The 27,463-nt window shown below is 46.2% G+C and overlaps 1 protein-coding gene across 1 annotated transcript; it reads left to right on the plus strand.

The window, feature by feature from the left end:
- The first annotated feature begins 24 nt into the window (after positions 1-24).
- Positions 25-27,300, plus strand: NMT1 (N-myristoyltransferase 1). Its single transcript, XM_031468589.2, has 12 exons — positions 25-377; positions 10,215-10,323; positions 12,777-12,921; positions 18,061-18,179; positions 18,729-18,820; positions 19,689-19,805; positions 20,615-20,785; positions 21,770-21,878; positions 24,136-24,306; positions 24,892-25,059; positions 26,031-26,168; positions 26,919-27,300. Exons 1-12 carry the CDS (start codon positions 247-249, stop codon positions 26,937-26,939), a joined length of 1,491 nt encoding a protein of 496 aa, XP_031324449.1. The 5' UTR covers positions 25-246; the 3' UTR covers positions 26,940-27,300.
- Positions 27,301-27,463: the final 163 nt, after the last annotated feature.

The following is a 27,463-nucleotide window of genomic DNA, read 5'->3' on the forward strand; positions in this document are numbered from 1 at the left end:
TACCTCAGGCGCGGCCAAACTCCCAGGACTTCCGGGTAGTGCTGGCTCCCCACCCACGACAGCCTTCCCTCTTGATTTCTGGGTATTGTAGTCCATCTTGTTTCAGTTTCCCTGGTATGAGCTGCCCCTAGTTACTGCTACCTTCGCCACAAAAAACTACAAAACCCAGAATATTGCGCAAGTTTCCCTCGTCCAATAGGAACGCCCCATGTAGCTAGGCGCGGAGGCCGGCTCTAGCAACTCAAGATGGCGGACGACAGTGAGACAGCAGTGAAGCCGCCGGCACCTCCGCTGCCGCAGATGATGGAAGGGAACGGAAACGGCCACGAACACTGCAGCGATTGCGAGAACGAGGAGGACAACAGCTACAACCGGGGGTAACGAGATCCTCGGAATCCAATTCCCGTCCAGTCCCCCTCAACCTGGGTTTCTGGGGTGCGGGGAAGTCACCGGGAGCTTAGTATAACCCCACCCCCCTGTTCTTATTGGCTGAGACATTGGAATCCTGCCTGGCGATTGGTTGTTGTCTTTGTCATTTATCAGGGGTGTTTAGTATATTAAGGCCCAGAGACATTCAATACTTTTATTATATAAAAGTTCTGTGTAATGTTCCACTCGTGTGCCTCAGGCGCGTCCGGGGAAAAGAGCATGTTGGACGATGGTCTTCGATAGCACAACACGGGTCAATTCAACAGTACAGTTCAAAGGGAACGTTACAGAGGTGTTGTGTGAACAACGTGATTAGCAGTAAACGAATAATAAAAACCTGGGAATGGTTATGGAGTTCACCTTCAATGAGGAAATTTATCAGGCTATACCAACCATAATTATGTTGTAAAATATTACTACCAGAGAATCTCAAGATGTAAATTCCCCTTATAAACCCTGCGTAATTACTGTGTGATGTATATGGTGTCCGTTGCTCCAAATAATCCATGTCTCCTGAACGATGTATAATTAGATCTTACAGTATCTTTGCTCTGTTAATTTGCGAAATAGCCTCTAGCTTCAAGAAATTGAGTGATGGTGCTTCCTTGGACAGTGTTTGGAAGTGTTTTAATACTGCGTGTCCTGTACTTTATAGAGAATTGTCTACTGTTCTTCGAGTCGAAGAAATGCGTCAAGCCTTTGAGTGTTGAGCTTCCAAATTTAGTTTTCACTCTTGTAAGCCACACCCTGTCATTTCTCTTTCTCCATGTTGTTAACAGTGGCTGTCACTGATGCTCACTCTCCCTATCTATATTTACATATATGTTTTCTAATGAAGAGTCATGAGAGGCTGTTTTGGGTATATAACTTTGACCGAGTCTGTAGTAGTCTGATTTTCATAGCCATCCTGTCATTTGCGGTATTGGTTGGTGGTAGTCCTGGAGGTAAATGTAGAAGGTTGAGATCTTTGGATAAGCTTTAAAGAGAAATGTTGCTACGCTGAGGCCATGGGATTATTAAAGTGGTTTATAATCTGTGATGAATGCTTAGGTTAAAGGATCCAGCTTTATGTTCTTCAGTTGGCGTTAAAAGTCACAAGAATGTAGAGGAAAAGGGAAGCTTGTCAAATTTGGGTTTTGTAAGACTATTCTTTTGCACATAGATCTAATGTAGTAAAAGCCTTGTTTTGAAGTTTGAGATTCCTGAGAAAGAGCTGAAAAAGAGGAAGTAGGAACAGGAAGGAGGGAAAGTGTAGCCCTTCTGAGTCGAGATCCCAATCATATGTGAGAGCTGTTGAATTGAATTCGAAATTCATTTCAGAAGTGAAAGTGTGGTTTCTTCCTTTGCCCTGTGTGTAGTTGCTTTTATTTTTCATTGCTAAGCTGTTGCCCTGACCTGTGTCTGTAGCTCTTTAATTGGCTTTTTTCCCTATAATCTATGAATCACTTTACAAAACTGTTTGGCAGAAAATTCTGTTTTGTTTATAGTACAACAAAGTGGTAATCTGAAAAGAAAAAAAAACCTTTGGAGGTGTTTTGTTGTTATTGCTGTACATGGTTGTGGTCTGGGTGAACAAATTCAGTTTATTAGCATCCTGAATCTAGACATCTGTATAAATGAGGTTGGAGGTAGCAGGTGAAAAACAGAGGACCCAGCCTGGAAGACAGAGTCTAGTTCTGGCACTTAGAATCTGGGATAGAGTCAACATTTTCCCATTAATTATCAGAGGAAGTGGTTTGGGGAAGAAGCTGTGTGGCACACTGGAAAAAGCATAGACTTTGGAATCATTCAAACATGAGTTCAAAGCCTAGTTCTGACACTTAATAGTCCTGTGACCTTGGGAAAGTTACTTAACCCCCAGTTGTAGAGATTAAATGAGATAACATCTGGAACGCAGCCTTCCCTCTTCTAATCTTCAAAGCTCCTTCCCCCAGCTTTCCCTCACCCTCTTGTCACTTACTGTATTTTTTGTAGCTTTTATCATCATATTAGTTAAATAACAGTCCCTGTCTCACCTGACTATGAGATGTCTCAGAACAGGGATCCTGTCTTTGAGATGCCTGGCAATTAGTGGGTGTTAATGAGTATTTGCTGGATGAATGAATGACAGATTAGTTAAAGTTTGTGGCCCAATCTCAGTGAAGCTTCATTTCTCCTCACTGAGGGGAGGGATGTAAGATTTTTCTTACATATACATTTTTCTTCCTCAAAGAATTCTCACTGTAAGCCTTACTACAGTTTTTGTGAAATACTCGCAGAAATCAAGGATCCTCTAACTTGGCATGGAGGTTTTCCACTGTTTTTTGGCTTCTTGAAGTTTTTCTTGTCTTTAGTCAATATTATTTAGAATGTTTTCAAAAGTGATATAAGAATTGAAGAGGAATATCTCCTTTTGATGCTAACAATTCTAAAAGGTGATATGCAATAAAAGTTAATGATAGTTCAAACTAACCCTGGTTCTCTTGAGCCTTTCTTTCAGGATGGGCTCAGTGCTTTACATTAATGAAGTGAGCTATGTTCATGCACTGGAATAATAAGGAAAGCAGTTAGGCTAGTTTATTTCGCCCCTTTGTGTATAAGTTTAGTTCTTGATTTTTCTAGTCATGTGTTTCTTCTATAATTAAATAAACATTTGGTGAGTGTAAATTTCATATATACATATATGTGCCCATGCATACATATAAGATATATGTGTGTGTACATAAATATGTCAGTCTGCAGTTTTTCTGTCTGCTGTTTTTTTTTTAAATCCACTCAACAGAGGGGGAAAAAGAGGGTAGCATTTTCCTCCCAGTTAACTTGCCTGACATAAGTTACCCTGAGCAACTGAGAGACTAAGATCATCTTTCTGCTGCATCCCCCTGCAGGTTGTGATTCATCTAAATGCTTTAATTTGCTTGCTTGTTTTTAGTGAGACTTATCACTAAAGAACAAACCTTATCAGCTGGCAGTAGATTTTAATTGTGGGTTAACAAAGTTATCTGGGTGTTTTGGAACAGGAAAGAACATTTAGACTGTTTTCTTCCTAGGATTCTTTTGGAATTTATTTTGCAGTGTCATCAATATCATTAAGATACTGGGAAGCCATGGATCAAGAATACCTGATAATGGATGTCAGTTTCCCATTCTGCAATCTTACTCCATAGGGACAGGTTCAGATGGGTTCTTACAAGTTTCCCTCACTTCCTAATCATGAGATATTATCCCTTATGAAGAAACTTAAGAGAAAAGAAAGGTCTTTTTGGAAGGATTCCATAAAGCTAATCTTACTTGCTTTTGTTTTATTCTTCAGATTCTCCCAGAGTGGTTCTTTCTGCATTTATTTGATGGCTTATAGCTCTTAGAAGGAAGAAATCTTTTTAGTTCCTTTTTCTTAATTTCTCCCTTCAGCCTTTGGTTTTTCAAAACTAGATCAAAGCAGAAATGAAAAGAGAAGCCTCATCACTGATATCAAATAAGTGTTCTAATTTTATTTCCCAATTAAGTGGCAATTTAAAAAGAAACTAATCAAGAGCTTCTTCAAAGAGAAGAGACTGGAAAGCAGAAGAAATGAAAAGTAAATGAGAGCCTATTTCAGGGAGACTGCTGCTCATGGCAGAACAGTTTTGCTGATTTTTCACATTGTTTAACTCATGTGCTCACTCTAAAATTTCCCAGCTTTACTAAGTCTGCCATTAACCCTTCTCCTGCAGATTCCATAGTCTTTGGGACCTTAAATCTAGTAAGTAATCTGTAGGAAGATGCTTCTCTAACTCTTCCTCTTTAACCTTTCATCTGAAACCTCTGCCCTGCAAGCCTCTCTTCTAATTTCCCAAGAATGGTGCTCTTGTGATTGTTGCATTTAAGGCACACAAAACATGATGTTCTCCATTGAGAGCACCAAAGCAGAAATGAAACTAATATTGTTAGGGTCAGAACTTGCCTCAGAATGTTTTCTACTGCTGCTGACTTTGAGAAGCAGCTGAGGAGTCATCACTATTGTTAAGTGTTCAGTCACTGTTATCTATTGCTAAATTACTTTATGCTAGGTGCTGTGCTAAACCCTTTACATAGATTAGCTCATGTAGACTTCGCTTATAAAGACTGATTTTGCTTTTGTAATGAGGCTTGGGATTCGTGTTTCCACCTCTCCCTCTGACACCCTGGAGGATCCATTCTGAACTGGCTGGATTTCTTTTTCCTGCTGCACTGACTTCTTCATCTAACTCCGCAGCAGTTTGGATCCATTCAGTGACCCATGGACTTTCCCAAGCTAGGGAGCCAGTTGGTGATGGAGGTGGGTGACCCATTAAACTCTCCTTGATAGACCGATATGTTTTTCAGAGTTCATTCCAGTGTGTGAAATTGCTGCCCGCATCAAGTCACTGCTCAGAAAATTATTGAAAACGGTCTCTGAACAGCATTTGAGTTGACCTTGGAGTTGCCAGGTTGCAGTCTAGCTCACCAAACCAACCCAGAGTATGTAGAATGTACATCTCTGTCTCATTCCCATTTTAAACTACCAAATATATCAGAGCATTTGTGACCCCCTACAGAGTAGTTTTCCTCCATGACGGGAATTGGCTTGTTCACCCTAAAAACTCTGGCTAACTGTCCCAGGAAAGGCAGAAGGTGGCAGTAAAAGCAATCTTTTGTAATCCCTTCCCACAACCTGCTGTTCTTTTCACAGGCCTCCTGGGTACCTTGATGGCAGTAGTAAAGTGTTTTTATTTTTACTGTCACTTAGGATTCACAAGTAGTTTTTTTTAATAAGAATAACTGATTAGTGGGAGTTTGCAGGGTTTGGGATTGCATTAGGCGATCCTGCAGTCACAGCAGTACAGACGATCAGCTGCTGATACTGGTTCAGCCCATGTGGTTTCCACCTGGGTACCCTTGTAAATGCCCCTGCATTCACCTGGCTTTGGGCCTCCTGAGTACTGTACCAGTAGGATTGCTGGTGAACATATCATACCTAAATAGATTTGCAGAAGGGTTTCCTGATGTCTGCAAGTGGAATCAAAAAGGTATTCGAGGCTACAATTTATTCAGTAAGTTTCTCTGGAAATGTTGAATTTCAGCCTAATGAATTACCTTCTAGTTTTTAGGGGTGGAAAGCAAGTAGCTGAAAGTTACAAATTTTACTTTCTAAACTCTTTTCTTTTGATATCATAATCAAAACTAATTTCATGCTCTGCATTTAAGAAGTAGTTACAGTGGAGCTTCTTAAACTCTTACAGGAATAGAACAGGTCCTAAGGAGGGAGAAGACAACTAATAAGAAAGTGGATGATTTAATAAGAAATTTGATACTTTAGAGTCTCAAATAGTGGCTCAACTCCTTTCATAGAGTATTAACACAGCTGTCCTATGGAAACATTGCTAAAGATACTTTGCTGACCCTCTTTTGGGCTCTAGCTATTCCAGTTTTTATTTTAGTCGATTATGCCAGGAAGGCATCAGTCAAGCACATACTTGTTGAACTCTCAACTGTGTGCTCAGCACAACTAGAGGTGCTGTGGGAAACAGCTGTGTAAGATGTGGTCCCTAGACTCAGGAAATGTTTAATCTCATTGGGAAGCCAGGAGGCAAAACATTGTTATAAAGTGTTAAATCAAGTGGGAGATCGTCATCTTAAACAGACATCAGTTGGAATGAGAGCTAGAGTAGTCAGAGGAGGCTTTCTGGATAAAAACATGGCTTAACTCTCCTCATTGTCTTTAATATCTGCCCTTCTGTTACACAAAAATTTGTTTTAGGGCTCTTGAAGATTCTCAGATAAACTCTTCCAGGGAATGAGACTTCAGTGTTTGGGGAGGATTATGGGCCAAGTCGTTGGATTGGTGACTGGTCCCTGGCTACTGGTTGGTTAGTTGATGACCAGTTTGCCTCATGTCTCTGGACCTTGGTTTCCTCTTCTGTAAACAATGGGTTAAGCCAGATGGCCCTGAGATTCCTTCCAGCTCTGGTGGTTTAGCTCTGGCAGTAACAGCTTTCTGTTTCTCAGCCACCGTGGATTTTGTCCTGGATGGGGTGGAGGGGAGGCCTGCACTGCTCACGTCTAGAAGTTCGCTGCTCCTGCCGTTCCTCTCTCAGTTCCCCTTCCCTCCCACTGCGTGCACACCCTGGTGCTGCATTCTGTTTCTAGAAATAAGTGCTGGGGTTCGTTTTCCATCTCCTCACGCAGCTCTGACTTTATACCAGAGCATCCATAGGATTCCTTGTATGTTTGAACTTAAGAGTATTTTGGCCTTCATTTAAAAATGACATTTCTTCATTGCTTTTCTTCCCTGTTCCTGGATCTGTCATTCTCTTTCATCTCGTATTCACTAGGTTGGTCATTAATGACTTGAGTTGATCTACTTAATTTTTTTAAATTTTACTTTAGAATGTGAATTTCAAAAAATTTTTATGTGAACTCCCATCTCCCTTTCCATTGCAGGCATCCTGCTCCCCACTGCTGAAAAAAAACCAACAAGTATCACTAAGTCTCTTCTTATTATTTTGGAACCAAATGAACCAACATTAGACTTTGATTTGCTGTATTCCAGTGTTCTGGCCAATCTCTTTGAAGTATGTTAAGGTGACCGGCAGGTTTAGAGAGATCTCTGAGAGATTTCTGTTTTAATTTATAGAATCTCAGCATGCTCTGGGATAGCTACTGGTGGGTGTGGATTCCAGGTCCCTTTAAAAATGAAACCATATTCTTTTGAGGAGTACTAGCCTGGCTTCCATGGGGTCCTCTGGTTTGATTCTTCCCAAATCCAAACTGAGGACCATCCTTCTGTGAAATGGTATTGGCTTTCCAAGATGCTTCTTGAAGACCTATTCTCTAGGCCTCTGAGCTTGATTTCTTATGGATAATTAAAATTATTATAATCACCTAAAGAGCTAACCCTAGTGGGCTCCTTGGAAGTCTCTTCTCTCGAGTCAGTTGTCTTCCTGTTTGGCTTGTTGACTATAAAGCCACTGTGAGCTCATAATATTCTCATGGATTTAGCTCAGTACCTGGTAGCTCGGTGACAGTGACTCTTTTAAACTTCCCTTTGTTCTTCAGGTGTCTCTGTATGCTTGATGTACAAGTTGAGACAGGATTGTTGCTAAGTAGCTGCATGTGCAAATTCAGGCCAACACAAGGAAAATGAAATTAGCTCTCTGGTTTTAGTTTGGGTCTTAGAGTTTGCCAGCCCCTTGTATTAATAATGCATAAAACAGAACAAGAGTTCATCCCAAGGCCCTTTTACAAAAATGGGGTCCATGAAGAGATGGCTGCACAGAAGCACCTCTACTGAGTAGCAAGGGCAAAGGCAGGAAGGGATTTTTTTTAGTGATTTTGCCTGCTTGTAAAGATTCTACAGTTGGAGAAAGTAATTTCTTCTCTTTTCCTTATGTGAAATGATGTTTAGTAAGTATCTAGTTGGTTCATATGCAGCAGTTTTTCACATTGACCTTTTTGATTCTTTTTTCCATAAAAACAATTCTTACGGGGATTCATATACAGCGACCAGATAATTCATTTCATAGCTGAAGTGAATAAGGACTTATACATTGTATCAGCAGTGGGTCGCTGCTTTGTCTCCTAATGTCAACCAGCTTTTAAACCTTATAATGCCGCATACAATCCTGAGACTGAAGTGAGACTATCTCTGGAATAAGAAAACCATATTGAGTTGTTATAGGCTGCAAACAGGCCTGTGCATGATAACAAAATTGAGATAATAAGAGGAAAATGTTATCTTCAGTCTATAAATGGCTTTATGGTTCCTGTTCTTTGCCATGGCCTCGAGGGGTTTTGCTGAGCATCTGGTTTTAAGGAGTTCACCTTATTCCCCCTCGGCATGTTATCAGTCTTCCTTCCGTGTTATGCTTTCTGTGTCTCATTTATATAATGCCTAGGAGGTGCACTTGCATCTGGACTTCTCGACGTTATGCTTGAACTGATCTCCAAGCCTCTACTTGATCTCCCTGACTTCAGTCTTTCTGCATCAGGGGCCTGATGCGAGGCCTGGCCAGATGGGTGCGGGCACAGTTATTCCAGAGCGGGGGAGGTAAGGGTGGATCAACCAGATGGGAACTGAGTGTGATGGGCTGAAGGGAAAGTTGGGCTCAATACCTTGTAGGATAAGAAACTGCTGTCACTGTAGGCTTTTAAGCATGGGAAGGACACGTGGAAAGCCATTTTCACAGAGGTGAGTCCCACTGCTGTGTAGACTTTAGGATGTAGAGTTTAGGATGATGCAGAGAAGTTGTGAAGTCAGGGAGATCCAGGAAGGGCTGGAGATAGCTTTAGTCTGAGTGTAAGGTCATGAAGTCTGGATGCTAATATTTCTGCCGGGACTGAGAAGAGAGAAGTCTGAAGACATTCTACGACAGGAAATGGCAGCATGTTGTCACTGATTGCCTTCTCCCTACCACGTGCTGTGAGATGACAATATTTGTAATAACTCCAGGGCATTTTAAGACCATGAAGCCTTGTGAATTACAAAATAAAGCTTAAATGGTATTTACCATAATGGTACTGAAAATGTACTTTATACTGTTTTAATTCTTTGAAAATTGGTTTCGACTATACAGCTAAAACAATAACCTGCACTTAGCTGATCCTGCAGATTATGGTTCACTGTACCCTTGGGTTGGACTCCTAATTTTGATGGAAGATTTAACTTAATGGAAGATTTCCAGGGATAATGGCAGAAGGGATAATCCAGTATTACTCCCAGTCCGACAATGCCCAAACCAGTTTAGACGTGGCAGAAACCAACTGTGACAGTAATTAGGGAAGCAAGGTGCAAGGTGAACCTTAAAATTTGTGAATAAAATGAAGGAAACCCACAATCAAATCTATTATCCTAAAATGAACAAGAATTGGGAGAAAACATTTGAGAACCAAACGATTGAAAAGTGTTAGAGAAATATAGTGTAATATATGATTTGGGTCTCAATAGAGCTATTGAGAGACAATACAAAAAATGATAATAAAAGCTTGCAGGAAACTGTTAAATGTGGCTAAGAAACTGTTTTTGCTGCAGTCACTGGGTGTGTCATGCAGAGGGAAAGTGGCAAGAGGAAATCCCTGTTAATGTGGTTCATACGCACACACATTTCATGTAAATCTCTTCTTCGTGAGAGTGGCTGGGTGTTCATTGTTGTTTTCCCAAGATTCCTGGTGCTGGGTTTTGCCTGTAGTGATTACCCAGCCTGAACCAACTGACAGTTGTCCTCCATCCTACAGGCCTGATTTGGGCATTTCTCATGATTAACTGTTTTGGACACAGATCACAGCAACATTAAACTGCCTTTTTGCTGTTCCTCCCTTTCCAGTACTGTCTTTTGCTTTAGGGGCAACTCATAAAACCTAATGCATTGGGAGGGTGGGAGTGGAGATGAGGAAAAGTTTCCAAAAGGACCACTTTGTGCTGTCATCCTTTTAAATTCTGGGCTTTAAGGAAGTGTTGGGGGTATTAATGCCCCATTAACAATTACCATGTGCCTTTGGTGCCAGCAACCTGGCAATCTAAAGAAAATAAACCACATAAAATAAAAGCAAGAACAGAAAAGTTTCTTCCAAACAAATAGAACATTCCTTGCACATCGCTCCCTTTCTGGGCACTGGTGGCAGTGGAGAGGAGAGCTGTGTCTGCTAGTGTCCTCTGAATGCCCCTTCTGGGGCCTGGATTCTTTAGTCAGCTTCTGAAGCCAGCAGTCTTGATTAAGGAAGGTCTGGCTCCACAGAAAGCTCTTTGTCAGTGTAGCTCAAAACGGATGATTTTTTAAGAAACTTGCATCAGTATTTCCTTTGTCTTACAGTGGTTTCAGCCCAGCCAACGACACTGGAGCCAAAAAGAAGAAAAAGAAACAAAAAAAGAAGAAAGAGAAAGGCAATGAGACAGACTCAGCCCAGGATCAGCCTGTGAAGGTAACAAGCGGGCTCTGTTTTCTTGTGACTGAGAGTCACTTTTTCAGATGAGAGAGTTTGGGGGTAAATGTATAGGAACAATGTAGATTGATGATCTCCACTGGTATGACTTAAAGATGGAGGCGTTAGATCCCTCTGCTGCCCCCTGCTGCCCTAGACCTAGGTGACGGAACTGCTGTCGGACCTTAAAAGGGGCGGCAGGTTAGACAGTGACTCCCAGGCGTGGTGCCCCCTCAGAACTTACAGGTACACAGCTGCTGTGCTAGGTGCCACAGAGTGATTCCTTTGTGACAGCTCCTGTTGCCTAGAGCAGTGTTCTTGGCTTTTTCTCTCTGATTTCACCACCATTGTGAGAATAAAAGGCCTCTTCCTTTGAAGGCAGACCTTTATGGGTTGCAAGCATTCTCTTGATGCCATGGTCATTATAATGAGAACTGGAGCTTCCACAGAGCCCATTTCTGAGTTCCATTGTTGAGAACCACTGGCCTTACGATCTAAGACTGACACACTGACATGAAACCCAGAAGTATGGGAACAGATTGTTTTGTTTTATGAATAAAACATTTAAAAACATTAAAAAACTTTATTTCAGGTAAGTGCTGTCCTCTTCAAAGTAGGCCCTGGAGGAAGCTCAAAACATGGCATAATTCCTGTTGTAGAATTGCCTCAGTTTATAAGCTTCACAAGAAATCCAGTCTCACCAGTATGCCTACACTTTGTGCCTGAAACGTTATGCTCCAACTTGAATTTTATACCTTATTGAGATACGACTTCCAAGTCTTTTTTTTTAACCCCCACTATTTTCAATGAGAAAAAAGTACCACCATTGTAGACCACCATGTTGGCAAGCTAGGTTTTTTCCAGGCACTTCATTTAAATTAACCTCCAGCTTCAACTTCCCTACAAGGTAGGTGGGGAGTCTTCCCATTTTAAAGATGAGAGGAGTGTCTTTACCTGGGTGTTTCAGTCAGGAATCCTAGCCCAGGCCCTGCTTCAGCTTTAAGGATTCTTTTTTGTTTGTCTGGGGTGGGTGTTTGGATGACTCCAGGGGGATTTGTGCTCAGGCCTGTATCGAAACGGTTCTCTTTGAAATTAGAAAATCTCAACAAGACACTGTTTACGTTGCCCTTCCGTTTTTCTCTTTATGAGAGTGATGCATTTCATCATACAGAATTTAGGAAAAAACAGCAAGAGGAAGAAAATTAAAATCACTCATAGTCCTACCTCCCAGGAATAAGCATTGCAAACATGGTTATTTATATTCTTTCTTTCCTTCACAAGCTAAATCAAAAAAGAAAAAAAAGAGGTAGTAAAAGTATTGAAAGAAATTATAGGTATTTATATAATCTTAAGCCTTATGTAAGATCCAGAAGTCTTAAAAGAAAAAGTGACAGATTTCAAACTTCTCTGTAGAAGTCAGAAAACAACGGCTGGGCAAGTATTTGCAATACATGAATCAGTCGTTTAAAATAATGAAATAAGCAGGCCGTTCTCAAAGGAGAAATAAAGGTTCATCAATGTATGAAAAGATGATTAAACTTACAATGAAAGAATGAAAATTCAAGCACTATTTTTTCCCCCTAGATAGGCAGAGATTAAGATTTGGTAAATCTAATGATGAGGGTCTGGAGAAACACGCTCTCATATGCTCTTCACTGGGTTATTAGTTGATATTCTCATTTTAGGGAGCAAGTTGACAATGTATATAATCTCAAACATGTATCTTTTTTGACCCAGCAAGCCGCTGTTTTTAGACTTTATCCTTCAGAAGTTCATGTTCAATGAGCAAAAACAGATACCAAAGAAAGTTCACAACAGCGTTATCTGTAAAACTGAAGACCAGAATCACCGAAATGCCGATTGATAGGGGTTTGGCCAAATACCGTGGTCTGTGCATACAGAGGACTCAGTTGTTGGAATGGGCAGGTCCATGTGACCATGTGGAAAGCTCTCTAAGACACAGTGTTTAAAGAAGAGCAGTCTGTAAAATAATACTATATGGCCCAATTTTAGTTTTTGAAAGTTGCGTGTGTGTTTGGAACTTGCATGCAAAAAAAATCTGGAATTACATTTGCCTCTTCTCACCCTACCTCCCACATTACGACTGTGGGGGACAAGGATTATATTTGAGAGATGTGATTTTTGAGTTTTTACCTTCTATATGTATTTACATTTCTGCATTGTTTGAAGTTTTACACTGAGAATGTATTGCTTTTGCTGTCAAACATCATAAGACTAAGAAGAAGAGAAGCTCTGTAGGGAGCACCCACCCGTCACATTGCTCGTCATCAATCGCTCTTTCACCAGTTGTCCTACAATAGATGACTTCTGGGATTAGGACTGAGGAACCACACCCCTTCTTGAGTTGTACCCTCTTAATGCTTGGACTTGAATTCATCAAAAGTTCTTATTAACTAATGGGCCCTTTCTCTCCCCAACTTTGTCTTGTTCAGATGAACTCTTTGCCAGCAGAGAGGATCCAGGAAATACAAAAGGCCATTGAGCTTTTTTCAGTGGGTCAAGGACCTGCAAAAACCATGGAGGAGGCTAGCAAGCGAAGCTACCAGTTCTGGGACACGCAGCCCGTCCCCAAACTGGGTACGTATGTGCTTTCTTCCCCAGGCAAGGGATGTGCCTTAGCCAGGCTAAGGGTTCCATGCTGAATTTGTGACGGAGGACAATAGAGTCCTGGAGTTCTTTGGTGGTTATTTTTAGAGAGTAGTCTTTAAAGTGCAGTATAGAAAAGACTATTGTTCAGGGGCCTTATCATTTCACAGTAGCACATATTGAGAACAAATAATGGTCTTTTTAATCCCTCATCATCGAATATAAATCTACAAAGAAAAACAAAGCATTGGCACATGATGAGTGGGGGTGTGTGCCCATGGGTCTGTCTTCCCACGCAGATTTTATAGACTGTCTTATTTATCTGGGCAAATGTTCAGTCTGGAGCAGGCCAAGTCCCCCGCCTCTTTCGCTTGTCTCTCATACGACGCAGGCTTACTAAATGCAAAATAATGGGACATTTTGCTTAACAGTGATGGTTTAACACCTGGAGTACTATATGTAGGTTTGGTCGCCTCTTAAAAAAACTTTGATGAACTCCCAGAGGGCTGGGTCAGGCAGAAAATCTAACAGGATTCCAGAAGAGACTAGACGTAGCAGAGTTAGAAATGCCTGCTGAGACTGAGCCACTGCTAGCCCTGATGGGTAACTTCAGGGGTTCCCATTGACAAGAGGTTTCTGGAGTGGTTGCATCATGATTCTGGATCCATTGATGGCCCAGTTCCTATTTTCTACATGACTAGGAAAGTAAGTATATTGGGAAAAAAATGTATGTGTTTTAACAACAAATGTTAAGTGACCTTCAGGTTGTCCATGTTACTACTTCCCTCCAGAAACGCAGTGAGACCTGACACTGTGTTTGGTGGGGAGGAGTAGGTGAGGGGAGAGGGGCAGCTGTGCCAACAGCACTCGCCTACTCCAGAGTGTGCGCCTCCCACCAGCAGGGTGGGCATTGCGTTAGAGCTTGTAGAAATGCAGAATCTCAAGACCTGCAGAATCAGAACTTATGGGGGATTTGTGTCCACTTTGAAAGTCTGAGAAGCTCTGCTCTAGAGCAGATGAAGTTTGTAGACCAGAAGTAACAGAGATGCCCCCAGGGGGTGGAAAGCAGAGTAGTGCCTGGATGGTTATGAGTGGTAAATTAGCAACAGGCACTCTTCTGGAACCCTTCCCTGACCCATCCACCATGTCTGTCGGGCTGCCCAGGTCAGCCAGGTCACAGGCCACTGGCTAAGCCCTCCAGCAGGGCTTTGGGTCACAGTAATGCTATTACCAAGGCATTAGTAGTAATGGGTCTCAGTGACTACTCCTCACTGAAGGAACAGTCCAAATCAAGAGCTACACGTTCCCCACTGAGTGAAATGCATGGAGAGGCATTCTGTGGGGGCTGCCATGCATCTTGGCTGTTTTCAGATGGGGTTTTGGTTTGGTTGGATTTTTTCATTAGGAGTTTGCAAATGGGTGACTTAGCTCCGTTCTTCATAGACGTGAAACCTTCAGGTGAAGAGGCAGATTAGAATTAATGGGCCCCTGTTCTACTTCAGTCCAGTTACTCTGTGTTGTTTGCCTCAGCTTCTCCACCTGTAAATGTAGAAAGTGCTCTAGTTTTGTTCTCAGAAAGCTTCTGGAAAAGCCACACTATTGCTCATAAGGACCCAGATGTTCTCTGGAAGGTAGTATGAGGCTCAGTTTTATTTCTTCTGTGCCCTGTGTGGTGTGGGGCTCTGTGAAGAGTGATCACTCCAAGCATCCGGCCAGTCTGCTGTTCAGGTCCTCGGTCAGTCAAGTCCAAACAAAGGATTCCTTTGTGTCTGTGAGTCACCCCGTAGAGAGTACCATGTTACGGGCATCAGTTGGTCTGCATGGCTGAGGTGTCACCCTCTGCTTCTGAGTGCCTTAGGGTAGTGTGATTTATAGCTTCTTGCTTTAATTTTTCCCACTTAAATGGGGGCTAATAAGACTCAGGCATATCCAGTGTACTGTGTTTCTGGCCCTCCACAACTTGTGGGGAGAGTTAGAATTAGATTGTATTCCACTGCAGAGATCTAGAATTCTTCAGAACTTTAAAATCATCCTAGGTTCACCATTGAAAGGCCTCTAAACAGCCAGTGTTTTCGGCCGTATAACAGTTCTTTGTGCTCCCAAATCAACTTTTGATCCCTCTTCTCAGACCATGTTGTTCTTTTTGAAAATCACTCCTTTTCCCACGCTAGAGGAGGGGTGTGAGGGGGTCCCTTTTCTTTGCCTGACTTTAGTGGGTTGGAATCTGGCCACTGTTAGATTGGTTTAAAAAGTAACTACTTTTTGGTTGCCCTGGGCCCTGAGAGAGAAGCTTCCTTTGTCCTGCTGGTTGGGCTTAAGGTCTCCCAAATCTCACATTCTTTTCTCCCAAGTCCTTCACTGTTGCACTGTGGTCTTAGTTTTGGATCTTGGATGCTGGAAGGCAGAGAGAGAATTTGAGGGTAGAGTGTGCAGAAGAAACCCATTGAAAGTCCAGAATTTTCTTTCAAAGTTCCCGGTGTCCTTGGTTGTTTGCTGGTTGGTGATGGCCTGGAGGTCCTTGGCTGCTTTCCTGCTGTGCTCTGCAGAGCAGCCGGGGGTGCTCAAGAGCCATTAGAAGGTGGAGGGCAGGCCACTGTCCACAGAGCAGGACAGGCAGAAGCCGTGGTGCTGGGCACTGGCAGGATGACAGTACAGGAACCCTGGGCTGCTTCTCGGCTTCGCTGGCACCCTAGTCTGCAAGTCTGTTAAAAGTGGCTTCTGCTTTCTCAGTGTTTCCTCTCACTTTGCTTTGTCATCTGTGTCTTGCAGATAGCAAGCAGCCTTGCGATAATCTATGGGAGCTGGTCTGTCAAAACCTAGATGAAGACTTATCCATTTGAACACTGTATAAAACTTCACCCAGTAATGTCACTGGACAAGCACTTATTGAGTGCTCTTTGTAAAATTCAGACCTCAAGGTGTCATTCCTCCCTCTGTACCCCTTAAAAATCTGTTAAGGATGCCCCACAGCCAGCCTCTGTAGCTCACAGGGCCCTCCACGGTGGGCCCCAGCTCTCCTCTCCAGCCTCGTCTCCTGGTTCCTAGTTCCCCCTCCATCTCCAGGCCTTGACATATGCTGTCCCCTCAGTGTGCCCATCCTCCCTGCCACCCAGCCCACCCTGCCTGCCTAATTCCTAGTTTTCCTTGGGGTCACATCTTTAGATATTTCTTCAGAGAGGTCGTCCCTGACCCGTCCATTCCTGCCCCCCCCCCCCCCCCCCCCCCCGCCCACAGGTCCTGTAGCACTGCTGCATCATTGTTGTGGGCTCTCATCATGCTGGGTGGCAGGTGCCTGCTTGCTTGTCTGCCTGGTGCCCATGATGATGAGTACCTGCATCCATTTCATTCACCAGCTCCTGCCCTAGAGCTGGCGCATTCTAGGATTCCTTGACCACGTGGTGAAGGTGCAAATGGCAATGCTTGGTGCCTGCGGGACCTAGTAACCAGCCTAAATGAAATGATTTGGCCTTGAGATTATTGTAATACAGTGGGGAAGACCACCAGTATCCTGTCCATGGAAATCATTTAGGAAAAAAAAATAAAAAGGTTCTGAAGTGTAAAAATGCCTTTTGGGAAGGATATAAATTCAAAGCAAGATAGGGAATACTGACTAGCACCTGGACAAGACTAGAGAAATCCTTGGTACTTTCCAAGGGTCTGGCCCTTGGCTTGGTAGGCTCAAAAAATTATATGTGACAGGGAATTGAAAGTGGACTGACTTATATTAAACTAATTCACAAGGGCTACTTATGAATAAATCAAAAGGCCAGTTTCTAAACTAGGGAAGAAAAATATAACTTTTCCCCCAAGCAAACCTGTTTGGGAGCCAATTTATAAATAGGATTTAACCGGAATTTTCCCTGCTGTGTGTCCCCATTGTTGCCTATTCTTTCTTATTTGTGACCTTTAGCATGTTGGTAATGACTCATTTCTTGACTATTTCCCCAGAAGATGGTACATCTTGTGGTGCCAGGGACCTTGTCTTTTCCCACCTCTATCCTAGTGCATGAGGTCTGGTTGGTGTTGAGTAAATGTGCTGGGTGAGCGTTAGATGGTCAGTCCTGGTGGAATTGTCCTTGTCTCATGGCTGGATGCATTCATTTCCACTGCACCTGCCCCCACAGATCCATCACTGAGAGGGTCTAGAGCTTTCTGTTCCATGTTAGAATGGTGTGTTGGGGCCAGGAGTCTGAAAGTCAGTAAAAACATGAACTGAATGCCTAAGACATACAGGGCCTTGTGCTGGGAGCCCTGTACTGAGTGGGCCGCTTGTAAAGACTTTTTAAAATGTACTAAATGTTGTATTCTTCCACATTGTGAACATGAATGAGCTCTGAATTATAGACACTACCAGGGCCAAATAATCCCAGGGGCTGAAATTAAGTGGCTCATTCGTCCAAGTTTATCAGATGAGTCTGATTTGGCTGTGTTTGGGAGTCAGGGCTATCTAAGCACGCCCCAGCACTCCCACACACTCTGCAGGGGAGGGGTGCCTGTCCCGGGTGGGGGTACTGTGTCCAAGGATAGCTTCCCAGCAGCGTGGTGCAGACTCAGTGATTCAGCCTAAAGGCGCTCGCAGGGCTCTGTAAACACCGAGGGCCTGAGTTGGCGGCAGCAGTTGACTGGCCCACATTGCTGAGAGCTGAGGCTGGCAGGGCCGGGAGTGAGCCTGGCGCCTCAATGCCATCATCTAGTTCAGGAACGGGCCCGGTACATTGTTGTTGCTGTTGACACAAAAGCAGCCTTGTTGCAACTCCTTATAAATCCATTCAGGTCGATGGACCTGGGCCAGGGCCATGACAAGACTCTCTGCACCAACCAGGAGGCAGGAAGCCAAATTAATCAAGAGAAATGTTTGTCATTCAGTAACTGAAGGGAGATTTAAAAGAATGTCCAAGAAACCAATCACCTTGGATCCCAGGGATTGTTCTGAAGTTTTGCCGTGAATTGGCCCTCGGTCAGGGGTGAAGGATCACTGGAGAGATGGTCTGCAGTTGCCAAGAACAGAGTGTTCTTCAGACGGAGGACTCCTAGGGACAGGAAGAATTTGCTGAGGTTGCTTTTTGAGCTGAGCCCCTTCCCTCCCCTAGGAGGCAGAGGGTGAGGCTCATGGCTGTGCTCTTCTTCCAGGAGAAGTTGTGAACACACACGGTCCCGTGGAGCCTGACAAAGACAACATCCGCCAGGAGCCCTACACCCTGCCCCAGGGCTTCACCTGGGACGCCTTGGACCTGGGGGACCGTGGTGTGGTGAGTAGGCCTGGACAGGCCACGAGTGTGGACTGGGCGCTGTTTTCACAGAGAGCCCTGCAGTCATTCTGAGACCGCTTCACTCAAGCCTTCTTCAAGGATCTCTTCAATGCTGAGCCAAGCAGGTCTGAGCAGACCCTCTGGGGCCTGCCCCCGACTCCACATAAACAGCGCTTGGCTTCTCTGGCAGGTTGAGAGTTAACCATGCAGCTCCCCAAAGAGGAAACCTTTTCTTCATGCCCTCAGTTTTCTTGCTCATCCATTCATTCAGTCCCTTGTCTTAGCGAAGGGGTGGTTAGTTAGCTGGAAGACATTCTTGGTCTGCTACTTCACGTGCTTAAGTCTCCACTCTCCCCCTTGGTGGCTCAGTTTCCCATTACAGCTCTTTGTTCCAAACAGTCCCTGCTGCACCTAGATGGAAAGGGTTTGTGAGATTAAACATAGTTTCTGGTGGTTTGCCTTGCCCTGAAAAGCTTGGAGCCCCAGGGTATTGGAGTTGGTCCCCCGTCTGGCAGAATACCTCTAAGGCAGCTCCTCATGTCTCTGCAGCTGAAAGAACTATACACCCTTCTGAATGAGAATTACGTGGAAGATGATGACAACATGTTCCGATTTGATTATTCCCCAGAATTTCTTTTGTGGTGAGTTTTAAGGCTTTCTTATGATTTGGGAGTCAGACATACAGCAGAACCACTACAGGGTACCAGATTTTTCATTCCTGCTAAGAGCCAACCTTTGAATGGCAAATTAATATGTAATTTTTGAGTTCCTGGGTCTGAAGGAGATATACTTCCAGGGGAGCTTAGAATCAAAACCTATTTAAGACAGAGTGACTGGGTGAGGGAGACCTTTGTGGCATTGGTACCCAGAAGGAAAGATCGTTTATTATATGGCGACTGTATGTAAGAAGGGAAGAAGAGATGAGCCTAAGATTTAAAAGAAGAGGGTTGTTTTCTGCCTGTTTCCTGCGCACTCTCAGTTGTATGAAAATGGCTTTGCCTGGCTGAGCCGTCCGTCCTCCTGGGCCTCATTGGATATCCAGGAAGGTAGAGGCATGAGGCTGGCACAGAGGGGGTCTGCCTGAAAGGGGACGGAAAGGAAGAATGGTCGAGCGGGAAGAGGGGAGGTGATGGTGCCCAGTGGGAGATGCAGACCAGCGCTCCAGGGGCTGTACAGTCAGGACCCACTGGACTTGGAGCCGAGGAGGCCGGTGCCTTGGCTCAGGCTGTCAGAGTGAGTGAGCACAGTGAATTGGATCTGGTGGGAAATCCTCAGTATGACAGCCCTGGATTGGGTGAGTAAGTAGGCCGAGTGGACTGAGCAGGAAGAAAGGGCTATGGCTTGATCCCATTGGTATCCAGGAGGGTTTGGCCCTGCCGAGAATTAAGCTGTTACCTCTCAGGGTGGGGGCGGGGGCACAAGGAGGTTAGAACCAGACTCTCTGTGAGACTCAGTCTGCCCAGCCTGCTGGCAGGCAGCACCGCAGCCACAGCCCCATCTCTCTTCCAGGGCTCTCCGGCCGCCTGGCTGGCTCCCCCAGTGGCACTGTGGGGTTCGAGTGGTCTCAAGTCGGAAACTGGTTGGGTTCATCAGCGCCATCCCAGCAAATATACATATCTATGACACGTAAGCACCAGCCCCCCCCGTGTCCCCCCCGTCCCCCCCACCCCGTCCCCACCATCCTGCTCAATCTGGGAAGGTGGAAAAAAATATGCATACCTTCCATAAGAGAAAGAGGGAAGTTGCCATGAAGAGAGGGAACTTGGGTGCTGGGAATAGAAATTCATAATTGGAACTGCTATCTGGCTCTGAGTTGTTGCTTGAATTGAATTGGGCTGGAAGGGTCAGCCTGAGGGCCGGTGTGCTACCCAAATGGGAGCTCAGTGTTTGCCCTCGCACCAGTCGTGTGTTGATGCACTTGAGCTGCTTCAGACATGAGCTGCTGTGACTCACATCCAGAGTCACGAGGCCTTCAAGCTCTGCTCTTCATTTTCTCTGGAAATGTCAGAACCTTCTATCAGCGCCTTCTGGGCTTTGAAGCTGTGGATTCTTGTGGGAGTCAGAACCTTGAAATCCTAAAATCACTCTTGACTTATTCTGTGGAGTTCCCTGACAGCTAGAGGTGGGACTCCCCCTGCCTACTGTTGGGGCTTCATCAGGGAGATGCTGGTGGTGCCTTGAATAAAGGAGTTTGCTCGAGTCCCACTTACCTTTGGAAGTAGGGTCTCTGTTGAGGAAAGGGCGGGCTCCATGGCTGGTACAGCAGAGCACAGCAGCGGGAGGGAGTCCCAGTCCTGACTGCTGAGTGCAGGTGGTGGCAGAACACCCGCTTGTGCTGAAGTCCCCGGTCCCTACGGGAAGGGGGCACTACATGCTTGAAAGGGTTACCTTGCCTGTTAAAAAGCCTGTCCCTGGGTTTTTCCCTCCCTCTTCAGAGAGAAGAAGATGGTGGAGATCAACTTCCTCTGTGTTCACAAGAAGCTTCGCTCCAAGAGGGTGGCTCCAGTCCTGATCCGTGAGATAACCCGGCGGGTTCACCTGGAGGGCATCTTCCAAGCTGTTTACACTGCCGGGGTGGTATTACCAAAGCCTGTTGGCACCTGCAGGTAAAAGTCTCTTCTTTGCAAGGTCCTTGAAATAGTGATGTGCCCACTGTAGTTGAGGAGCTTGTGTCACTGTGCGTCACAGCTCTGCCCCTCAGCTTAGTGTGTGCTCAAGAGCATCTCACTGCTCTGGTATCTCATAAGATGGGTGGTGGGGCCCACAGGAGCCAGGTGGGGAGTGGAGGGGAGAGAAGGGGGAGGCAGGGGGGACTGGCAGCCTGCTCGGTGCCTGTCCTGCCAAAAGGAGTTAGACTTTCTCAGCTCCCCCTGATTCCTGCCATTTGGAAATGGCGGGGGTCAATCTGCTGGGGTTTTGTTTTTCTTTTGATTGATTGATTGATTGATTGGCGGGAAGAGTAATTAGGTTTATTTAATTTTGGAGGCGGTACTGGGGATTGAACCCAGGACCTTGTGTATGCTGTATGCTAAGCATGAGCTCTACCACTTGAGCTATACCCTCCCCCTGTTTTTGTTTTTAAAGATGAGCCCAAATCTGGATTTTTATTGTAAACGTCCTAAAGTTTTGTTTTGAATATTGTGTGGGCCAAAGAGAACATGTGTGATCCCTGTGTGAACTAAGCACAATGTCTGCCTTTGAAAGTTCTTTGAAACAATTGAACACTTTCTGCCTTAAAAACTTCGAAAATAAAAACACCAGACAAATGGCAGAAGAGGCGGGAGGCAGAGGCTGGATACTCAGAGAACTAGAAGTCTTTGCCATTGACTTGATTCCAGGAGGGAGTATTGCTCTTCCCAGACAACTACTATAACAGAGGAGTGGCTTTTGAACTTGAGAAAGAAAGTACAGGAAGAGCTGTGGCAGCTCTGCACTTAACTGGGGGAGGGTGGTGAGTAGGGGCCATGTCCTTGGCTCAAGTGGGGCCTGGTGGGTCTCTCACGCCACCTGCTGGCCATCATGAGATCTCCATGCCCTCTTAGTGAGACTTGCCAGAATCCTCTGAGGACAGGACATTTATGTCCCTACAGGTACTGGCATCGATCCCTAAACCCACGGAAGCTGATTGAAGTGAAGTTCTCCCACCTGAGCAGAAATATGACCATGCAACGCACCATGAAGCTCTACCGACTGCCAGAGGCCAGTGTGCTCTGGGGCACGGGGCAGGGGCAGGAGGGAGGCCAAGCAGGGCCTGGCCCTCAGCAGGAAAGGAGCAGGACTTAGGGTGGGAAGAGGGTTCTCTTCTCAGAAAAGCAACCCAACCCATGGTTTCCGGATTCCTAGCCTTTCCGTTTCTGTCGTTTTGTTATCTCTAGCAAGGGCTTTGTTTTAGTTGGACTTTCTCTGTTCTCCTGCACCTGCACCTGGGCTGGCTTCTCTGCCATCTATTGGCAGACTCAGAAAACACCTATTCTCTGTAATCATAGCCTGAGTGAAACATGATGGAAAGAAGCACCCGCTCGCTGAACAGCAGCACATCCTAGAACCCAGCGTAAATGAGCCAGTGCTGCTGCTTCTGCTGAGTCAGGTGGAGGAGGGACAACCTGAGCTTGTGAGGGAAGCCCAGGTTTCCAATCCCAGTCCTCCCGCCCAGATTTTGCCACTGAAGGGCCAACCTGGAACGAGCTGGTTTTCTGTTCTGGGCCCTGGTTTGCCTAGTTTGCTAATGAGACACATGCTCCTTGTCCTTCTTTTGTGCCTGTCTTCAGGATCCTAATGGATCTTAAAATCCCTTCTTTTCCCTCAGAGCTCTTCCAGGCAGTGTCAGCATGGTTATTGAGTGCCTGCTAATCAGAGGGCTGCCCACCTGGACCCGTTAGCCACCAAACTGGATTAATCACCCTTGAATCGAGCTAATCCACCATTGGATTGGGGTCATTAGTGTCTTCTTTGGAGAGACCGCTGCAGCACAGTTAGACACTGCCCCCAAAAACCAGACTGGGGAGCCATGATGGGTGTCTTCTCCTTTCTGTAATCGTGACAGATTTGCCCTACATTCTAGGCAGGCAGAGCGCGTTCTTAAAGTGGTGTAGCAGCCGGAAGAATGTCTCTGGATCTCCCTGCCTGTGGGTGAGAACCCCAGCATGGTGGCTTTTTCAGTCCAGGGTTTGAGGTGTCATTGTGGGCACTGCCATGTAGAAACAAGGTCAGTAAGTGTTCCCTAGAGACATCAGGATTGGCAGGGGATTTTGGCAGCTAGAGGTCCTGGCACTGCAGTTGTAAAAGCAGTTCTATACTGGGAAGCAGTTTTATCAGGCAGTGACTGACGTATATAAACTGTTACTGTTTTCAGATTTGGCTGACCTGCCTTTGTGTATTAAGCCTTTGGGGATGTTCCCTCAGCCCAACATTTACTCCAGAGCATCACATGGCTTCACTCCACTGAAGTAATTTCTAAGAAAAAGCAGCTATGGGGTGGGATTCTGGTTTGAGATTAAATCCTGGAAGTTTGGTTCTTTTCTTCTGAATTTAACTTGCAGCATTGTCCTGCTGGGACACTACTGGTGTAGCGGTGTCCAAGTAGGGAGGCAGGGCAGGCATCCAGTGTAGATTCTGCTGGGCCCTGGGGTTCGGTGATGCCTGTGGCCGAGAGCCTGTCTGTGAAGTGCTCTAAGTCTACAGGAGAGAGAGCAGGGTAGGAAGAGATGAGCTCCAGCTCAGTGGAAGAAGGTTGTGAGGCCCAGAGGAGGGGAGAGAAGAAAGGCTTTGCTGAGGCCCAGGCGTAGCACTAGGCTGGGCCTACCCCAGTACATCCATGGGGTAGTTAGGTTTCTCCACCTCAGCACCATTGACATTTTGTGTCGGGTAATTCTTCATCATGGAGACCATCCTGTGCACTGTAGGATGTTTGGCAGCATCACTGGCTTCTACCCACTAGATGCCAGTAGCACTCCTACCCCTACTTGTGACAACCAAAATGTCTCCGAATATTGTCAGATACTCCTTGGGTTCCCCCTTTAGGAACCACTGGGCTAGAGGACAGAAGATCACAGCCAAAACAGCCCACTGGTCCAGAGGATGGAAGGTTTTGTGCTCTGTGTTAGGGAGTTTGGAACAGGGTGGGGTGTGATGGATTGGGTTTTCTTAGGAAGATAGCCTGGGCCCTGTGGATGAGAGATTGATGTAACAGCCTTTGTCAAGGATGACAGCCTTAACCACGAGGAAAAGGGCCAAAGACACTGAAGAGGCAGGCCGTGTGCCTGAGTGGATATGGACAGTGGGTGAGAGGGAGTTGCCTAGGATGACCGAGGATTCTCTCTTGAGGGCCTGGGTGGTGAGATCCAGGGTCAGGGTAGGAAGGGAAACAGAGTGAGGTTTTTGGTTCCTGTAGGACTTGAAAGGGAACCAAGATGCTCACGGTCAGCAGATCTGAAGCTCTCTGGTTTCTTTCTTCCAGACTCCCAAAACAGCTGGGCTTCGACCAATGGAAAAAAAGGACATTCCAGTAGTGCACCAGCTCCTCACCCGGTACCTGAAGCAGTTTCACCTCACGCCAGTCATGAGCCAGGAGGAGGTGGAACACTGGTTCTACCCCCAGGAGAATATCATTGATACTTTTGTGGTGGAGGTGAGTGGGGAAGGGTGTTCTGGGCCTGTGACCCCTTCACAGGGTCTAGCTTTCCCAGGCTGGTGGACGGGAGTGTTGGCACCTTAGACTTCTTGGCCATCCCTGCTTGGTCCACATTAAAGACAGGAAGTCATAGCTTGCATTGGCCAAAATGAGATCTTCTGGACCTGGCATGAGCCCTTCCTCGCCCCCTCCCCCATCCCCATTGGTGACCCAGAGTAGAGAGGCCTGAGCCCATCTTAGTCAGATAACCCTCCCATCCCCTGCCTGTCCCAGCTTGGTCTAGTGCTGGCCAGGTGTCTGGGGGCACATGAGCCACAAGAAGCCCCTGGCGACGCAGGCAGGGAAAGAGCGCACAGCAGGTTCAGCCCACAGGCCAGCCTGGATTTTCCTCCTGGCTCTGGCCTCAAGTACCCTTGGCCGATGTGTCTCCTCCTCCCTGCGTATCCTGTTTCAGTTTCCACCCATTCGTCTGGCGGGGCAGCTGCCTGAGGGTGGTGCAGGGCAGTAGAAAACATTCTGTTCCCAGTCTGCAGGATCCCTGTGCATGTGTGACGCTGCCTTCTTCCACTGTCTTCCCTTCAGAATGCAAACGGTGAGGTGACCGATTTCCTGAGCTTTTATACACTTCCCTCCACCATCATGAACCATCCGACCCACAAGAGTCTAAAGGCTGCTTATTCTTTTTACAACGTTCACACCCAGACCCCTCTTCTAGACCTCATGAGCGACGCCCTTGTTCTCGCCAAAATGGTGAGGAGCAGACCAGAGGGAAGGGGCAGCGGGGCGGTGGTGAGCATGGCTAGCTGGTAGCCGCCCACAGGCTGGGGGCCTCGAGGCCTCCTCGCCCTCCTGCTCCACTTAGAGAGCAGCCGGCAGTTTTCAGCCAGCTGAAAGTAGGAGGGAACTAGGAGCGTCCACCTGAAGTGAAGGCATTGAACTCCTTCAGTGAGTTTCATTCTCATGGGAGGTGCTGCCAAGGAGCCTAAATAGCCAGGCCTGTGTGGGGAGTAGAGGGGTTCTCCTCCCGCCTTCCACAGCGTGGGAATGGGGAACTTGGTGTCTGTCGTGGTGAGTCACTGGAGCGGCTGACTGTAGAGCACGGGGGAGGGCCCAGCTTCTCTTTCACCGAGAGGTCACCAGTCAGTTTTGCACCCAGGGCTCTGCCCGCACGCAGCCCAGCCCACTGTGGGCCGGCCAAACAGTGGATAGTCTGGTCTCTGCCCCGGGAGAGCTTCTGATTGGGTTGGCGAGACTGAGGAAGGAAGTGTCTGTAGCAGTCTCAGAGCAGTGTATCAAATGCTATGAAGTCCCGTGGTACATAACCAGAGGCCTGAGAGTTGGGGTGTCAGGAAGTGAGGGAGCAGTGCAAACAGCAAGTGGCTCATAGGAGTCAGCTTCTTAGAGGAAAGAGTTCAGGGCTTGGTCTCCAGAGAGGACTGTGGGAATTACTAGAATGTTTCAGGGAGGCATAGCAAGGAACAATGGGAACTGTGGTCTGGACGCCAAGGAGGGGCCAGGTCGGGTGGCGCTCAGAGTGTCATGAGACCCACCACCAGAGGGGTCCACTGGCTGGAGCCTGGATGTAAACGGAAGCAGCAGGAGTTTCTGAAGGAAGATTGTGGCCATCTGCGGGACGATTTTGATGGGATAGAAAAGAGCAGGAAGGTGAGGCAGCTTTCATCTGCCTTCACCTGTCCTTGTTCCTCCCTACCACCGCGCAGAAAGGGTTTGACGTGTTCAATGCACTGGATCTCATGGAGAACAAAACCTTCCTGGAGAAGCTCAAGTTCGGCATAGGGGATGGCAACTTACAGTATTATCTTTACAATTGGAAGTGCCCCAGCATGGGAGCGGAGAAGGTATGTACGTACGTACTGTTTGCAGCCTCCCACCGGGGCTCCCTTGCAGCCAGGCAGCTGGGCTGGCCTGGGTCAGGGAGCTGGTGTCTCCAACAGAAACAGGGCCTTAGGCCTGGGAGCTAGCATCAGTCTGGGCCCTTGGAAAATCCCCTCCCTCTGGTGGCCAGACCTGCAGGGTCAGTGGTCCCCTTGCAGCCGATGGCGTGAGGATGGCTGAGGGCACTGGCCCCAGAGCCGCAAAGAAGCAGGAAGGTTGTCTCCGGTTTCTCTTCCCACCAGGTGAGCCGCCTCATCTGGCTGGGGCAGGGCTTCAGACCGTCTCAGAACACTGTGCAAGTTGAATGCCCATGGTTAGCCAGGAAGGGACAGTCTAAGGATCTGAGGGGTTTTTCCTCTGCTGGGCTGCTGCCCTCATCCCAATGTAACCTTTTTCTCCGCCAGCTCCAAAGGACAGCTCAGGGCCATGGGTGTAGTCAGCATTTACAGGATAACTGACAGATAAGCTGGAAGGAGGCCCTGTGACCAGTATTCCTCAGGATGCTGACAGCTGCTTTCCTTGAAGGATCTGATAGATGTATAAGGCATCTCCCAGAGGTTGAGTGAGAGCCCCGGGCTCTCCGTGAGTCTGTTCACACAGTGTGGTGGCACTCTGCAGGCTCTGTCGTTGGAACTTCAGGTCTGGGCAGGGAAGTGGGACAGTCTCTGGACAACTGTCAGCTCAACTTTGCCTCTCCCCCTTGGCTCTCCTAGGTTGGGCTGGTGTTACAGTAACCAATTGCCAGTGAGATTCTGGATAAAGCCACTGAGAATTCAAAGCAGGAAATGGAACCCCACTTGGTCCAATTTTTACAAACGGGAGAATCCCTGGCAAAGGAAACAGAACTGAACCGGCTTTACCAAACCGCCACTGAACTTGACAATTGTATTGCAATGGTGTAGGCTGCGTGATGTCACCTCTGGCCGTGTCTCTGGTCTCCCTGTTTTCCAATTAATCACATCATTATGCAGCCGTGATCAAGGGAATGTAACTGCTGAAAACTAGCTCGTGATTGGCATATTATGGAGTTAACGGGTGAATAATAAAAGTATATATATATATATATTATATATATATATAAATATTTTAAATATCTTTCATGTTCCAAATGTACAAGGATGTTTGGTCTCTGATGAAAAACTGAATCCAGATCATTTTTCAAATTAGAACCTAAGGACAGTGCTAGACAAACACATATTGGTACAGTGAACTGTTTCTTCTGAAAGCAGGCATTGACTTTTCTCGGGAGAGCCGGAGA

Source organism: Camelus dromedarius, chromosome 16 (genome assembly GCF_036321535.1).
Source record: "Camelus dromedarius isolate mCamDro1 chromosome 16, mCamDro1.pat, whole genome shotgun sequence".
Classification (NCBI taxonomy): domain Eukaryota; kingdom Metazoa; phylum Chordata; class Mammalia; order Artiodactyla; family Camelidae; genus Camelus; species Camelus dromedarius.

Bases quoted from the DNA above. Each gene is read 5' to 3' on its own strand.
- NMT1 (XM_031468589.2), top strand. From the start codon at position 247: ATGGCGGACGACAGTGAGACAGCAGTGAAGCCGCCGGCACCTCCGCTG. The intron at 378-10,214 runs GTAACGAGATCC...TTTGTCTTACAG, and splicing joins GACAACAGCTACAACCGGGG to TGGTTTCAGCCCAGCCAACG. The intron at 25,060-26,030 runs GTGAGGAGCAGA...ACCACCGCGCAG, and splicing joins CCCTTGTTCTCGCCAAAATG to AAAGGGTTTGACGTGTTCAA.